Source organism: Bos javanicus, chromosome 8 (assembly GCF_032452875.1).
Source record: "Bos javanicus breed banteng chromosome 8, ARS-OSU_banteng_1.0, whole genome shotgun sequence".
NCBI lineage: Eukaryota > Metazoa > Chordata > Mammalia > Artiodactyla > Bovidae > Bos > Bos javanicus.
In genome coordinates this window covers 76,675,499-76,688,466 of record NC_083875.1, presented here as the reverse complement: position 1 = coordinate 76,688,466, position 12,968 = coordinate 76,675,499, and the positions used below count along the sequence as shown (strand labels likewise).

Genomic DNA, 12,968 nt, shown 5'->3' with positions numbered 1-12,968 from the left:
GCCTGAAATCCACTAGTTCCTAAAGTGATGAAGGGTCAGGGACTCCTAGGGGACCTTCTTTCAATTAGGGACTTGCCCCAGCACCAGGGAGGGCACCAAGAATTAAGCTAAAGAGAGAGCTCAGTTTGTGAGTGGGGGCAGAGCTGGCTTTCAGCCTGGGCCAACCCTGCCATAGCAGGCTATAGCTGGCCCTGTCTTTGGAGAAGCCAGAAGGGAGAGATGGGTACATATCTGGAAGACTTGGTTTCTTCCTTCCAAGCCCTCTGGACTGACTGGTCTGGAAAAGACTACACGGTGTGTGACACCAGCTGATGAAGATTTGTGACAAGATGATGGTACCTTAGTGGCTGCACCAAGCTCTGGGGCACAAGTCCATACTGGAGGGTGGGTAAAAGACTGTAAGGCCTCTGGTATTAGAAATTCCAAGATGAGTGACCTCTGGGTTGTGGCCACCCTCAAGAATGGATGCAGGCTCTTGAGGCATTTCCTCACAATGTCTGCATCAAGAACCCTGACCAAAGTGGAGCACCCTGTCCAACCCTGGACCTAAACCTCAGAATCCTCAGGATACTCAGACTTCCTGAATATCCACAAAACAGACTCCAGGGAAGGACCTCTGAGCCTTAACTTGGACAGGAGCACGAGGAGAAGCTCGAGTTGTTCAGCCTGGGAGGGAATTAGTCCCTATTTTGGGAGCTGATGGTGCCTTCTGATTGGTGCAGCAGGAAGATGCCCAGGGAAGTGTGAGTCCCTGTCCCAAGAGTAGGCCGGCCCCACAGAGGGTAGGTAGCTGGTCACAGAGCACAAGGTTGCAGACGGCATCCCTGAAACAACCAGATAAGGGCTGGATTATTGGGTTATGACTCAGTTTACATTTCACATAGAGAGCAGGACAGGAGGGTTGAAATCTCCAGACCGAGAGTGGGAAATTCTTCAAGGTGCCAAGGGCACTAAACTTAGCAGCTTGCCCCCACCCTTTGCTGGTCCCAGCTTCCTGGAAAGGACAAGAGGAGGAAGAGGAGGCATAGTTTTGCATTGGGGTGGAGGGATTAAGGGGAAGAGGAGTTAAGGACCGGATACAGGATTAAAAGAGAAGGGACAGGAAGGAGATGGAAGCTTGGGGTTTGAGCAAGAGTATGGGGTGCAGAGGGTGTAAGGGTTGGTTGTGTTGGGGTTGGGGGGCGTCTTCCAGGCCAACAATAGAGAGAAACAGGAATTTGAATAGAATAAAGGAGAGATAATTGAGCTCTGGAATCTGATGTCTCAAAAAGTCAAGGACTGGAAGCCCCAGGCCCCTGCTGGTAGGAGGCTGGCATTTCTGGAACAGGACTTGGCAAAAACAGGAAGGTAAGATTTCTTGAGTCTTTTATCTGTTTGACAGCAGCAACCTGGCACCAAAGAACTTTGATCTTCCCTCGTGTGCACTTATCTACCTCATCCTTCCTCTGTCTCATCTTCCTGGAAAAGCAACCCCCACCTCAGTTATCCCCAAGGCACCGCATTACCACCCAAAAGGGACTTCTCCCAGCTTCTCACTCTGAATGTGACTGGCCCAGGAGAGACGACGACTCAGTCTGCTTTTGGGACCCATTCCCATCAATGTCTGCTGATAAGACAAGCAGGCTAAGACAGGAAACAGGGAGGGGAAAACGAAAGCAAGCTGGTGCCAGCCTGCCCTGTGCTCGCACCCTACCAACAGTGCCCCCATCAGAATTTGGGTGTGCTAGTGTGATTGTGTGGTGGGATGACTGTGAAAAAACAACTGTGTGGGAGTGGGACTTTGAGTACAACTGGGGCTATATGATTCTGTCTGGGGTTGTCTGACCATGTGAGGTTGATCCAGTGACAGGTGTGACTGTGAATGTGTAACTACAGGTATGAGTGTGAATGTCCTCACTGGATGCCACTGTGGATCCTCTGCCCCCTTTACTGTACCATCAGCCCCCACGTGCATAACCCATCTCCCCAGCTTCTCTGCCCAGGACTTAGGAGTCCATGGAAAACGGGAGTCCTAAAAAAGGAGGGGTCTGTGGTAATTAGAGCCCAGGAATGTCACAAGATGAGCAATACATCTTCACCTGTGGCTGACTCACCTGGTGCCCCAGGTATAAAAGGCACCCAGATTAAAGGTAGGGAAGGAGGAGGAGAGAGAAGGAAGTATCCAGGCTGAGCATCATGAAGGGGCCCTCACCCACCAGCAGCCTCCTGCTGCTCCTGTTGTTCCTGAGCCCAGACCCTGGAGGAGGTGAGTGAGTGGGGGTCTAGAAGGCCTGGGTTTGGATGAATGGGATGGAGGGAAAGGGGCCCAGGAAGCCCAGCCTCCAGCCTTCTGATGGAGTTTGGGGTCAGAAGCCCTCTGAACACATGGTCCTGTTCCCCTAGCATTCCCACTGGCACTCAGCGCTGCATGCTGTACTCAGCTCTACCGACAGCCACTCCCAAACAAGCTACTGAGGAGGGTCATCCGAGTGGAACTTCAGGAAGCTGACGGGGACTGTCACCTCCAAGCCTTCGTGTGAGCTTTGACTCTGCCCCTGATTTGTCCCTGACTCTGACCTCAGTCCCAACCCCGGATGCTGATCTCAACCCCATCCCGATTGCTAATTCTGATGCCAACTCAGGTTTTCATCTGGCCTCTGCCTCTAACTCCTGGGTCTCACCCTCATTCCCCCAGTTATGACCGTAGCTTTGAACCTTTCCTTTCCCAGGCTTCACCTGTCTCAACGCAGGGTCTGCATCCACCCCCAGAACCGCAGCCTGATTCGGTGGTTTGAACGCCAAGGGAAGATGCTCCAGGGAACTCAGCCCAACCAGAGTTTGGAGCTCAAAGGGAAAATGGGCTGGGGCCCCCAGAAGCCAAAGTAATAAAGCAGTGATGCATAATAGTCTCTGACTGTGGTCTCCAAGTTTGATGCACTCTACTGTGAGTCCTGAATCTGGAGCTGTGAGACATGTCAATAGACAGAACCTCCTCATTCTCTTTATTCACACCCTCACAACTCCCTCCAGGGGCAAAGCCAAGAGCATAAGACCCACACACACTCCCCAGGTACCTATATACATACATGCAGAGAACACATGTCCCCTGTCTCACATACACTTGGACACACACAGCCATACACATCTACACACATTCTTCGGGTAGACCTCCAGCTCTGGGATGAAGTCAGAGGTCCAGGCACCTTTCAACTGGCAAGTTGGGAACACAGAGTCTCAGAAATGGGCTCCAAACAGAACTTCCAGCTGAGAACCCGCCTCCATGGGGATCTGCTGTCCTGCCTGGGTTCTATCTGTCCATCCATCCACACCAGCATTGGGTGGAATCAGCTGAAGGCCTCCAAGGTCCTCTACAGGTTTGGGACTCCTGCAAGAAAGAGGAAAATCAAGGGAGATGGTAGGACTAGATCTTGTCCCAGATCCCCTGAGAATGAGGGAGGGGACCCAGTTATGAGCCCAACACTCCAAGAATGAATAGGGCAGCCACTTTTGTGTAAGCCCCAACACCCTGGGGATGAGGGAGTAGATCTAGCTCTGGGCCCAGGCACATCAAGAAATAGGGGAGGGGATCCAGATACCCCAAGAATAAAGATGGACATCCAGCTCAGAGCATAATACCCTGAAAATGAAGGAGTCCCATCTAGGAGCCCCAGCATCCTGCAAGAGACAGAAGAGACCCAGCTCTAAGCCCAGGGACTCAAGAATGAAAAGCCTCTCTCTGAGTCCAGAAGTCATAAGAATGAGGAGATCCACCTTTGATTCCCAAAACCCTTATGAGGATTAAGGCATGTGGCTCTTAATCCATACAGTCAAAATGAGGTCACACATCTCCCAAGTCCAAACCTCCCAGATGTCACACTCACCTGGAAGCTTGTCCACTGAAATCATTGGGGCCAAGAGCCCAGATTTTTGGGGTCCATCCTTCTCATCTGGTCTCAACCTTAGCCTAGAGCACAAAAAAGAAGTTGTCTCCCTAACAATGTGGGGCATCTCAGACTCTTCCAAAAAGGTTTTATTAGTAAAGGATCAAGAGAGCAAAGAGTAGAATCATGAAGTTGGGAGTGGAAGAGGGAGGAAGAATGGTTCCAGAATCAGATATGCTGGGATTGGGGTCATGAGGGGTAGGAATGGGTGTGGTCTGTGAGTATCAGAGCATCTGTGTAGGATCAGAGGCTAAGGGGCCAGTCACTTACCAGAGCCCCAATGCCAGGGCCCCAGCCACCAGTCCCAGGAAAGAGAAGATTCCCAAAGATGCCAGCACGGCCACCTGCTCCAGGGGGTCTCTGTGGTCTGAGGCAGAGGGTCAGATGTCAGCTGCAAGAGCAAGCCTGCCTGACCAGACTCGGTGTCCCCTTTTCCCTGGGGCTTTGTCATTCTCTCCCACCTTTGCCCATCTGCTTAAGCTCACCAAGTGGCTGTGGGTCGGGTAGAAGGGACGGCTTTGGGGGAGCGGGGCTGTCTGCCTGAGGTTCTTCCTCTGTCTGTGTGTGTTGCTGGTCCCCAACTGGCATCTCCTTCGGTAGGGGCTCTGGAGGGAGATGAGACCTGAGAAGTGTCCACTAGGGGTGGGGACAGAGGCCAGAGCCTGCCAGGTGCCAGGAGAGGCCAGGGCCGGGGTTGGACCCTGCGGCGCCTAGGAGGCAGAGCTCGAAGGGGCAGAGCCAGCTTTCGGTAAGTAAGCAGGGGTAAAGGCTGAGAGACAGGGTTAAAGCTAGAGCGGGGCTTACGCTAGGGCAGGGCTGCAGGCAGTACAGCTGAAGCCTGGGGCCGCAATTGCAATGTGGCCAGCTAGTCCCTGCAGATAGATACTAGTTGGCTTGGCCTCTGCCCTTTCCTTAGGCTCTGTCTCTCACCAGTGCTTGGAGTCCCCCAGGCCTCGGGGCTCCAGGAGCTCCAGGTGCCAGCATCCAGAAAGTCCCGGGCGCTGACCCGCACTACATGGGGCAGCCCAGCCACAGCATCGGTGATCACCTCCTCCAATCCAGCTGGCTCCACCTGGGAGTGCAGATAGTTCCCTGGCAGGTTATCCAGTTATAAGCACTCAGCCTTCCTGCCCTCCCACCCGCCTCCAGCCCCAGTCTGCAAAAAAGCACCCTTTCCTCCCAGTCCAGTCCCTGTCAGTCTGATGCAGCCTTCTGAGCTTCATATAGGGTGGCTGGTGGGGTTAGGTCTACACCTAGCGTTCACAAGACAAAAGTGCATAGTGGTTCTGTAGATAGGCTGTGATTTCAGACTGACTGCCTGGGTTCAGATCTTTGCTGTGCCACTTACTGAGTGACCTTGGGCCTCTCTCTGTGCCTCAGTTTCTCCATTTGTAAAACAGAGGTGAATAGACCTAAAGGAGATAGTACATGTGTACACCTAAAGTACACCTAAGGCTAAGTCACTTCAGTCGTGTCTGACTCTGTGCGACCCCAGAGACGACAGCCCACCAGGCTCCCCCGTCCCTGGGATTCTCCAGGCAAGAACACTGGGGTGGGTTGCCATTTCCTTCTCCAATGCATGAAAGGGAAAAGTGAAAGTGAAGTCACTCAGTCATGTCCGACCCTCAGCGATCCCATGGACTGCAGCCTTCCAGGCTCCTCCGTCCATGGGATTTTCCAGTCAAGAGTACTGGAGTGGGGTGCCATTGCCTTCTCTGAAAGTACACCTAAAGGAGATAGTAAATGTGAAGCACAGTGCTTGGTAGACAGTGTTCAGTAAATATTGGTTATTATCTGAGGCAGCAGCTCCCTGGGCCTGATGCTAGCAATCTCTGCCACCTCCAGAGGTGGGAATTCACCTTTATTCACACATGAGTATATCAGTGTCTGTGCCTCTGGGTGAAAAGCCCTCCCTTTCCTAGAAAAGTTATTTTTAAAAAGTCACTGCTATCTACCCACAGATGGGCTGACATCAGTTATAGCCCTGGAGGGCGGAGGGAGGAGGCGCAGTCCCTGTGACAAGGCCTGGCCTAGGGAGAGTGCTCTGTAGGCGGAGAGCCCACGGGGCATCAGTGACCTCCCAGATCTGAGGAGATCTGGAGGATCTAGAGACAGGACACACAGCCCCAGACCAGGGTGCACTCCAAGGCCTCACCGTAGACCAGGCTGGATGCTGTGCTGGACGGTACTGCAGACGGAACTTGAGCAGGAAGTGGGGCTGGCGGGGCCAGGAGGCAGGGTATGTCCAGCTAGCACGCAGGCGGCGAGGATAGCCAGGCACTGACTCTACCCGCAGGCCCTGGGGCGGGTCAGGGCGCACTGAGGGCAGGTGAAGGGGGAGGGGGGACACAAAGTCAGAGCACAAGAGAGGGCTCATCCTTCTCCCATCGCCTCCAGAGGGAAGGCAGGTGTGTGCCTAAAAGTCCCAAAGGGGCAGCACTGCCAAGGAACTTGGGGAAATCTTAGGCTTGATCATCCCTTAGGCTCAGGATCTGTCATCCCTGTTATCTGAGGATGGATTTTTGAAATGTTTATTGAGTGAGTTAAAGAGTGATCTGTTTTCCCTCCAAGGAAGATGAGTTGGCCCAAATTCCAGCCAGAGCCTTCATGATCCCCTCCCACACACAAGTCAAGAGGAAGCCAGTGAGGGGTTTCCACTGGGCAGGGAAGATGTGAGATGGAGCTGCATTCAGCACTGGGCCTGGAAGCAGAGAGGCAGCACTGGGGTTGGGCAGCCAGGAAGGACTTGAAAGGGAAAGGGGTGGTGGCAGTAACCTCTAGAAGCTGAAGGAACCCTGCCTCCTAGGGTTCTGATCTCTTTGGATTCTGCTGAAGTCTCCCTGGGGGCCATCTGTGTGCTGAAACAGACCTGTGTTGGGAGGGAACTGTGTGGGAGCTCAGCAGAAGGAGGGTTATGAATTACGGGGCTATCTATACTCTGGGGTCCAGTCTGGGGTCTCTGTGGTAGGGATCTGGGGAGACCTCTAGGACTGGGTACTCACAGATGCTCTGCAAGCTCACATCCAGCAGGCGGGTGCTGGCCCCCAGGGGGTTCACTTCAGTCACATTGATCCGATACTGGCTCCAGAACTCTGCCCCATGGACTATACAGCGGGCCGCCCCAGGGGGGTCCTGTAAGCATGGCCAGGGCCCTGTGGATGGGCTCATCCTAGGAGAAAGGATGTGGTCTTGGACTCTGGAAATGCTCACTGTGGGATCCAGCTGGAGCCCCCAGCTTCCCCCTCACGTCCTACCTTTGGCCATCAGCTCCCGGCACAGTCTTCTTCCTGGCAGGGAAGAGGTCATCTGAGGTCAGGAAGGAAAGGAGGGTCCTCCCTCTCTCTCAGGCCTCCTTCAATACCTCCCCACCTACTCCCACACCCACATTTTGCTATACACCCAAATATATAGGCATACACAGCCGATGCTGGACACACCTGTAGGAGGTGAGGTAGCGGGTGGGTAAACCGCTAACCTGGCTGGGACTCCAAGTGCAGGAGAAGTTCTCATAGTCAGCAGCCCGGCAGGAAACAACGGGGCGGGCCGGGGGGTCTAGAGGCAGAGGGCGCAGCTGGAGAGTGAGACGCCCCCAGGCCCTCCCCATCCCAGAGGGCTTCCTCTGGGCCTGCAGTCCCTCAGGAGCCCCACTTCTCATCACCCCCCCACAACACTCCTCCCCAACTCACAGCCTAGCCGCAGGGTCACCATGCCCCTAAGTGCACCGTCCAGGGTCCGGCAGGTATAGGTGCCCTCGTCAGTGCTTTCTGCTCGGGCCAGGACCAGTTTGGGCCCTAGCCCAGAGGCAGGTCCCTGGAGCAGCCTTGTCTCCCCGTCCCGAAACCAGGACACCGGGGCCCTGAGGGTGAGAAGAGATGATGATAGATGGAAGGAAGAGTCAAAGTATGCGTCAGACCATGCCATAGCCCTCCCCTGGCTTCTTGGTATGCTTGTGGTAAAATTCAAACTCCGTTTGCTGGCATACAAAGCCCCTGGTGATCTAGCCCTCACCTTACTTTTTTTCTTCATCACCTCCCTCTCTCCCCTTCCACCACTGCACTTCAGTTAGGTTGTGCTTCTTTCAGTTCAAGACTGTGGCGCTCAGGAATTCCCTAGTGGTCCAGTGGTTAGGACTCCGTGCTTCCATTGCTGAGGGCCCAGGTTCGATCCCTGGTCGGGAAACTAGGATTCTGCAAGCCAGGTCATGGCCAAAAATAAATAAAGTTTAAAAGTATAAAACTGTGATTTTTTTTTTAAAAGTATGGAACTCACTCCCACTTCAGGGCTTTGCACTAGCTGTTCTCTCTGTCAGGAATGCTTGCTTATACCATAACCTTGACTTCCCTGGTGGCTCAGACCGTAAAGTGTCTGTCTACAATGCAGGAGACCCGGGTTCGAGCCCTGAGTTGGGAAGATCCCCTGGAGAAGGTAATGGCAATCCACTCCAGTACTATTGCCTGGAAAATCTCATGGACAGAGGAGCCTGGTAGGCTACAGTCTATGGGGTCGCAAAGAGTCGGACACGACCGAGTGACTTCACTTTCACTTCACTTTCAGAAATCAGCTTCAGTATCACCTCCTCATGGATTTCCCTAATGGTCCAGTGTCTAAGACTCCACATTCCCAATGCAGGGGGCCCAGGGGCCCCCAGGTTTGATCCCTCATCAGGGAATTAGACCCCACATGCCACAACTAAGACCCAGTGCAACCAAATAAAATATATATATATCACCGCCTCAGAGAGGCCTTCCCTGATGACCAATAAAAAGTGATCATTCAGTTCTCCTCTTCCACATCACTCCCTTTTGATTTTCTGCCCTGCAGGTATTACTACCTGGCATCTTGCCTGGCTTGTGCACTGCTGTATCCCAGGTCTAGCTAGAAGAGACCAGGCAATTAGCAGGTGCTCAGTATATGTAGGTTGAAGGTTCAGTTGAATAAGGATGGTTTGAGGGTTAGGACAGAGAGATGAAGGTTACAGATACAAGGGGCAAGGATGGGAGGGGTCTGAGGACTGGGCAAGGTCAAGAAAGCGTCATGAAAGGGTTCCATCAACCCAACAGGCCAGTGGAACACTTACCCAGCAGTCACTCCAGGGCAACACAGCATCAGGGCCCTGCCAAGCTGCCCATACTGGACCCCTGTGGAAGGCACTTTTGAGCAGAGGCTCTTCCTTTCCCTCTCTCCCATCCTACCCCACACTTTGTGAGAATGACAGGATAAGGGATGGACTTTTAAGACCCGCGTGGGGTCATAGAGTCAAAGCATCATGTTATAGTCTGGAGAGAGCTCAAAGGGCAGGGTGGAGAGAGAATGTTGCCAGGTTGGATGTCAGTGGTTGGGAAGGTCACAGGGCAGGCCTGAGAAGGGGCTACAGTGCTGGTGGCATCACAAATCAGAGTTGGGGGGTCATAGAGCAGGATTCTTCTTACCTGGGGGGCCCCAGGCCTGGGGGCAGGGAGAGGAGGCAGACACCAGGGCTGCAGCCACGGCCACCAGGACCCTGCTCAGCCCTGAGCAGCTGCTGCTCATCTGCAGGAGAAAAGCAAGGTCAGCGATACCACATGTCCAAGACGGGAGGCTAAAGCCTGCCTCCTCCTCTTCCAAACTGGGGCTTTCTAGGAGGAAGAGGATCCATGTGGGGTAAGGCTATCAGACATCATTGGAGGATCTGATGTAAGGTCCCCTTTCCACCATACACCTAGTGCTGTGTGTGAGTACACACACACACACACACACACACACACCATCACACACCATCACACCCTCCTTCTCAGCCATGGGCTTAGGGCCCAGAACAAAAGCCGGAGGCAACAGCCTCTGCCAGCACCGCCACCCCCCCACCGCCCCCCACACCACCCTTGGCGCCCACCCCTGGCACCAAGCGCTGGCTCAGGCTCCATCACTCCCATTAACTCCTCCAATCCAGCTGTTGGGAATTTCGTGTCCATCCCCAACTGGCCCAGGGACAGCCGCTGCCTCTGACTGACCTGTGGCCATCCTTGTCACCCTGGGGCGGGGACTGTCAAGAGTAGGTCTGAGCCCACCCTGCTCCCCTGCCATGAGGCCTAGCCCTGCGCTGGCTGCCAAGCCTGGCCCCTTGCTCTGGCTATTTGGGCCGCTCCTGTGAGCCTGACTCTGGAATCTTGTTGGTCTCAAGCCTGGGAGGCTGGACAGGGCTAGGGTGCAGGCTGAGGCTGCAGAGTTAAGCAGATCCAGATGCCCGAGCTGCTGCCAGAGGCTGGGGCGGGCGAGGAGCCAGCAGATGGAGACAGGGTGGCGGGAGGGGAAAGGAGGCTGAGGGGAGCTAGTAGCCCGGGGGAACAGGAGGCTGGGTGGGGGCCACGGGACCAGAGATGCCCAGAGATGAGGACCGGGAGGCGGTGGGGGCTGGGCTAGGGCAGCAGGATCTCACAAAGGCTGAAAACATAACCAACTGTGTATGTGTGGGGGATTGGGGTGCTACAAGAGAGGGACTCAGGCTGGGAGAAAACAGGAGGAGAAAGGCAGTGGGGAGGTGGGAACTGGGGCAGGAGAAGGGGCAGATGGGGAAAGGGCCCCAGGCAAGGGCTCTAGAAGAGGAAGAGCCCAAATCCCCCCACCCACAGAACTGAGCAGGGACCTCTATGGGTCTGTGTGTCTGTCCGAGTGTGTCCAGTGGCTTACCCCAGCCCCCCAGCCACATTTACCCTGCTCAGCCCTGCCCTACCTCGGTGATCCCAGTGGCTGACCGTCCATGGCCTCCAGGACTTCCTCCCACCAGCTACAGTACCGTCTCAGCTCCACTCAGTTCTGCGACCCCAGAATCGTCCCCTCCTTCCCCTTCCCTGCCCCCGCCCCTCTGTGCCCCCGCAGCTCTGCCGGCCCCTAGCCAGGCCCCCTCCCCCTCCTCCCTCCCCCCCTCCCACCCCCTCTCACCCAAGGCCCTGGGAAGGGAAGAGGCCTCCCCCAAGTCTGGAAAGGAAGCCACAGGCACAGGCAGGCACAGCCAGAGAGAAAGGAGGGCTGCTCTGTCTCTGTCAGTGAGAGGTTCCCTGTGTTCTCACACAGCCAAACACAGGCACACTCAAGGGGGCTTCCCTAGGCACCATCAACAAAGACACTCCCCTGAACACACGTGGACACACTCAAATGAAAAAGCAGACACACACTTGTGCTTCCACTCTTTTCATACTAACTTCCCAGCAAATATTTCCTTAGGGTACAGCTGGCTGTGTTTTAAGGGGAAGAGAGGCCCCATGTTGAGGGATATAAAGAAAAGCCAGAGTCCAGCTTCCTCCTCCCCTGGATGTTCCAGCCATTTCTCACCTCCCTCCACCTCCCCGCTCTCCTCTTCAGGCCCCAGCACCAGGAAATGCCTTTGGTCCCTGGTGCCAGGCTCACAAGACCCACACTTACCCTCAGACACACACTCTTAGGTACAGCCACTCAGTTACACCGATACACTGAGACATGTACATTTACACATACCCAGACACGCACAAAGGCACAGACATCGAAGTCTTCCTTGCACAGTCACACATACACTTAGCACTCCGCCCCTGGGATGGGGGTCACAGCACTCCCTGTGAGCAACTCCTCATCATGGTTTAAGCTTCTTCTTCCAAGGGGCTCTTAGCAGAGATCCCTGGAGAGACGAAACTGTGAAGAGACATAGAGTGTGAGCTCTAGGAAGAAAGTAATAGGGAGAGAAAAAGACATAGAAAACTGAGTCAGGCAGGGAAACAGAAAATACGAATCAAAGGGCCAGTGACAGGAGCACTGAAAGAAGGGCAAGTCAAGTGTGTTGGGATGGGTCCTTCCACGCAGGCCACTGAGTAGAAAGGTCAGTGTCATCAGCTACCTACCGAAGTGGGTCCCCAAGATGCAAACCCAGCTCCACCCCTCCCCGGTCTAACAGTCAGGACACAGGATACACGTGGAGTGCAAGTCCCATTCTTACTCTGCCACGGCTGAAGTCACACCTGAGCACACATAAACCCAGCCACGCACTCTCACGCTGGCAGACACGATCTCAGATCCTGCAGAGACCTTCCCAAAACACAGTTGCCCCGCTGTGCTCACGGGCCGTCTCACCCGCACAAACGCTTGACCCAATCTCTGCCCCCACACTGCACACTGACACACGCACACGGAATCGCACACCCGCACAGCCACATGCAGACTCAGCCACAAGCACAGCGACACCCGCAGGCATACTAGCTGACAGTTGCACCAAGCGACTCTGTTGTGAAGTCTCGCACACTGACATCGTCACACACAGCTTTGGCAGTCTCACAGGCGCGCGCGCGCGCACACACACACACACACACACGCACACACACGCACACTGACAGTCCGTCAGTCGCTCAATCCCACACCCCCCTGCCCCGCCCTCTCCTGGCGAGGCTCCCGCCAGTTCACCCGCGGCCCCATCAGGCCTCACCTTCCGCGGCCGCCGCCGCCAGCGCCCTCCGCCCTCGCCCTCGCCCTCACCCTCGCCCTCTGCCCCGGCCTCGACTCCCTCCCGCCCTGGGGCCCCGCCGTGGGGGCGGCTCCGCCCAGGCGCCAATGGAAGGAGCAGGGTGAAATAGGGGGGGTCTCGGCCCATTGGAGCCTCCAACTGCCAATCACCTCCACCCCCACCTCAGCCGGACACTTCCTGTCCCGTCCGGGACTGAGGAGGCTGCCGCCGGGGGACGGAGCGTGGAGCTGGGTTCCTGGGTCCAGGCCCCGAAAGCCCCTCCTCCTGGGACCGCGGGATCCGAAGCTCCCAGGCCCCTCCCCCTCCCAGCTGTCCGCAAACAAAGCCTCAGGTTTTGTGGCTTAGGAGCTACTGGGCAGGTGACCGGGGAAGCTGAAGGTGCCCCTGACTCCAGATAAGACAAGGAGGTGGACTGCTGTTAAGGCGGTGGGTCTCAAACGTCACTGGACATCGTGGTTTTATAACCGCCAAGCCACACTCCAATTAAATCAGTACTGTTTAAAACTCCCCAGATGACTCCAAAAGCAGGCCATTCAAAGGTAGTAGGAATGTATGTCTTAAGAAACTAGCCGCCCATCTAGGGTTCC

The 12,968-nt window shown here is 55.2% G+C and overlaps 2 protein-coding genes and 1 non-coding gene across 5 annotated transcripts; 2 read left to right on the top strand and 1 right to left on the bottom strand.

Moving 5' to 3' along the window:
• Nucleotides 1-14: 14 nt before the first annotated feature.
• On the top strand, nt 15-2,893 carry CCL27 (C-C motif chemokine ligand 27). The gene is made up of 3 exons (XM_061426005.1): nt 15-2,245; nt 2,383-2,515; nt 2,709-2,893. Exons 1-3 carry the CDS (start codon nt 2,176-2,178, stop codon nt 2,863-2,865), a joined length of 360 nt encoding a protein of 119 aa, XP_061281989.1. The 5' UTR covers nt 15-2,175; the 3' UTR covers nt 2,866-2,893.
• Nucleotides 2,894-2,954: 61 nt separating this feature from the next.
• IL11RA (interleukin 11 receptor subunit alpha) lies at nt 2,955-12,442 on the bottom strand. Of its 3 annotated transcripts, XM_061426002.1 has the most exons (14): nt 12,343-12,420; nt 11,443-11,558; nt 9,350-9,449; nt 8,998-9,058; nt 7,607-7,776; nt 7,358-7,472; nt 7,175-7,207; nt 6,923-7,089; nt 6,076-6,239; nt 4,851-4,992; nt 4,406-4,525; nt 4,191-4,287; nt 3,861-3,943; nt 2,955-3,364 (listed from the first exon to the last, which is right to left on the bottom strand). In XM_061426002.1, the coding sequence occupies exons 3-14, from the start codon at nt 9,447-9,449 to the stop codon at nt 3,348-3,350; spliced, it is 1,269 nt and encodes a 422-aa protein (XP_061281986.1). In that variant the 5' UTR covers nt 11,443-11,558; nt 12,343-12,420; the 3' UTR covers nt 2,955-3,347. The 3 variants fall into 3 exon arrangements, with proteins under 3 accessions (XP_061281986.1, XP_061281984.1, XP_061281985.1); XM_061426000.1 differs by lacking the exon at nt 11,443-11,558 and having other exon boundaries at nt 12,343-12,442; XM_061426001.1 differs by lacking the exons at nt 11,443-11,558; nt 12,343-12,420 and adding an exon at nt 10,627-10,730.
• TRNAG-UCC (transfer RNA glycine (anticodon UCC)) lies at nt 8,026-8,099 on the top strand. Its single transcript has one exon. It is a non-coding gene; the product is annotated as a tRNA-Gly (tRNA).
• Nucleotides 12,443-12,968: the final 526 nt, after the last annotated feature.

What these genes read in the sequence shown, in the direction of transcription:
- CCL27 (XM_061426005.1), top strand. Translation starts at nt 2,176, where the DNA reads ATGAAGGGGCCCTCACCCACCAGCAGCCTCCTGCTGCTCCTGTTGTTC. An exon ending in GAGCCCAGACCCTGGAGGAG is followed by an intron (nt 2,246 to 2,382) that starts GTGAGTGAGTGG and finishes CTGTTCCCCTAG; the next exon opens with CATTCCCACTGGCACTCAGC. An exon ending in TGTCACCTCCAAGCCTTCGT is followed by an intron (nt 2,516 to 2,708) that starts GTGAGCTTTGAC and finishes TTCCTTTCCCAG; the next exon opens with GCTTCACCTGTCTCAACGCA.
- IL11RA (XM_061426000.1), bottom strand. Translation starts at nt 9,449, where the DNA reads ATGAGCAGCAGCTGCTCAGGGCTGAGCAGGGTCCTGGTGGCCGTGGCT. An exon ending in CTGGGGGACTCCAAGCACTG is followed by an intron (nt 4,526 to 4,850) that starts GTGAGAGACAGA and finishes ATCTCCCTCCAG; the next exon opens with AGCCCCTACCGAAGGAGATG. An exon ending in ACCCGACCCACAGCCACTTG is followed by an intron (nt 4,288 to 4,405) that starts GTGAGCTTAAGC and finishes CCTCTGCCTCAG; the next exon opens with ACCACAGAGACCCCCTGGAG.